A 2,322-nucleotide genomic window follows, 5' to 3' on the forward strand; every position below is an offset into this window, starting at 1 on the left:
TGTGTGTGTGTGTGTGTGTGTGTGTGTGTGTGTGTGTGTGTGTGTGTGTGTGTGTGTGTGTGTGTGTGTGTGTGTATGTGCTTGCATGTGTGTATGCGTGTGCTTGCATGTGTGTGCAGGTGTTTGTGTGTGTAAACAGCAACATAACAAAAGAAAACTTGCAACAATCTCTGTCAAATTTTTAGAATCTGGACATTGGACTAAATCATAAAAATCCTAAAGCCAAGTGAAGGACATCACACAGACCCACTGCCCTTTTATGTACACTTCTAGGAATTTTAGAATTACAAAAACAACTCATCTTTAACATCACAAATTCACAAGTATCTGCTTATTATATCCAATCATCACATTACTCATGAATAAAGTAAAAAATAAAACAACAAAAACTGGATATATGATAGGCATAAACAATAACAAAAACAATCCCAAAAGCGCTCCCCTTAATAGGCCATTACAAGCCATTGTCATCAGCAAACTTAAGACTTCATTGTCCTCTGTTCACTTACTACACAAAATATTTTAGGGAACAGCAAAAAGAAAAAAAATAATAAATAAACACAGGTGTAGGAGTGGCTGTGTGGTAAGTAGCTTGCTAACGGACCACATGGTTCCGGGTTCAGTTCCACTGCGTGGCACCTTGGGCAGGTGTCTTCTACTAGAGCCTCGGGCTGACCAAAGCCTTGTGAGTGGATTTGGTAGACGGAAGCTGAAAGAAGCCTGTCGTATATATCATCATCATCATCGTTTAATGTCTGCTTTCCATACTAGCATGGGTTGGACAATTTGACTGAGGACTGGTGAACCAGATGGCTATACCAGGCTCCAATCTATAGAAATTCCTGTGCAACATCATATCATATCACACCTGTATCACAGTCAAGATATACTATTGATGTGACGAAAAGAAAGAAAAATCGAGGTTAAAAAAGAAAATCAGATATATTTACCACATGTTTGGTTCTGTGTGAGGAAAACACACAGGAGATACCTCTTATGTAAAGCTGCGCTCAAAAGGAACTGGGTGAATTTCAGCATCTGGTTTTCACTTACTATCTTTACATTTTGTACTACAGAAGGAGAGAAAGGGTTACAAAATAATACAAAAGAAAACTGAATAGGGGGAGCTTAAAATATATTTCTTACATTAGCAAAAGACCATATGTTTCTTGTGGTTGGGTCGGAAAGTTGTATATTTCTATAAACAGCATTTAATTGGCTCAGGAGTAGGGGAAAATGGTAAAATAGTAAATACTGGAGGAAGTTGAACACTGCAGAAGAATGGAACTAAATTCAGTAAGGCTTTTTGGCTTAGTGATTCTCATTGGCAGGGTCTTGAAAATTGCAAACGTGTGCATATATTGCTTCATTTAACAAAATTAAGATGGCTTTAAACTTGCTCAAAACCATGGTAGAGAAAGAAAAATTGGAGGCAATTCTTATTAATAAAAAAGGAGAAAGATAAAAATTTTCACCAATATTATGGCAATGCAAAGTATTTCTGAATTTTAGAATCACATTTTTAGCTGTTGCTCTGTTTATTTCAATCCAACTCAACATAGGACCAGTCCTTTGAAGAGTAGGGATTAACTGGAAATAGCAACCAGACCTCTCTCAAATCACATCCTTCTGTCATAAACAAAAGAGGAAAAGGATGCATCCGGTTATGTTGTTGTAGAAACTTCTAAAAGTTATATCGATCATTGTTAGAATGCTTTTGACCATAAATCTGCTCAATTGCTTGATTGAGGCTATACAACAACAGCGAAGCTTATGTGTCACTGAGGAGACTTAAAAAAACTGAACTATGTCCGTTATTTCTCACAGATCAAAAACACAATTTCAATCAGATTCGTCTATATTACTAAAACTTAGAATACCAGATTTTACTGGAGTTATTCCCCTTGCTTATGATTTTCAGATTCTAAACATCCACCATCCAATGGAAATTTTTGTCTCTTAATTACTTGAATAATCCCAGCTGATGGAAGTTTTTCGATTTACTATTTTACACATTCGATTTACATATTTTACAGAGGCACAGGAGTGGCTGTGTGGTAAGTAGCTTGCTTACCAACCACATGGTCCCGAGTTCAGTCCCACTGCGTGGCACCTTGGGCAAGTGTCTTCTACTATAGCCTCGGGCCGACCAAAGCCTTGTGAGTGGATTTGGTAGACAGAAACTGAAAGAAGCCCATTGTATATATGTATATATATATATATATATATATATTGGTGTAGCAGCATCATAGTCAACTGCTACAAAGGTAAAGGGGACGCTTTAGATACAAATAATTACAGAGGCATCAAGCTGTTAGATCA

The 2,322-nt window shown here is 37.1% G+C and overlaps 1 protein-coding gene across 1 annotated transcript in view; it reads right to left on the minus strand.

The window, feature by feature from the left end:
- The window catches only part of LOC106883020 (uncharacterized), a 56,614-nt gene that overhangs the window by 2,288 nt on the left and 52,004 nt on the right, over nucleotides 1-2,322 (minus strand). Inside the window, exon 9 of the mRNA XM_052966812.1 lies at nucleotides 951-1,070. Coding sequence (XP_052822772.1) covers nucleotides 951-1,070 — 120 coding nt within the window. The remainder of the gene's footprint in view (nucleotides 1-950; nucleotides 1,071-2,322) is intronic.

This window comes from Octopus bimaculoides, chromosome 3 (genome assembly GCF_001194135.2).
Source record: "Octopus bimaculoides isolate UCB-OBI-ISO-001 chromosome 3, ASM119413v2, whole genome shotgun sequence".
Lineage (NCBI taxonomy): Eukaryota > Metazoa > Mollusca > Cephalopoda > Octopoda > Octopodidae > Octopus > Octopus bimaculoides.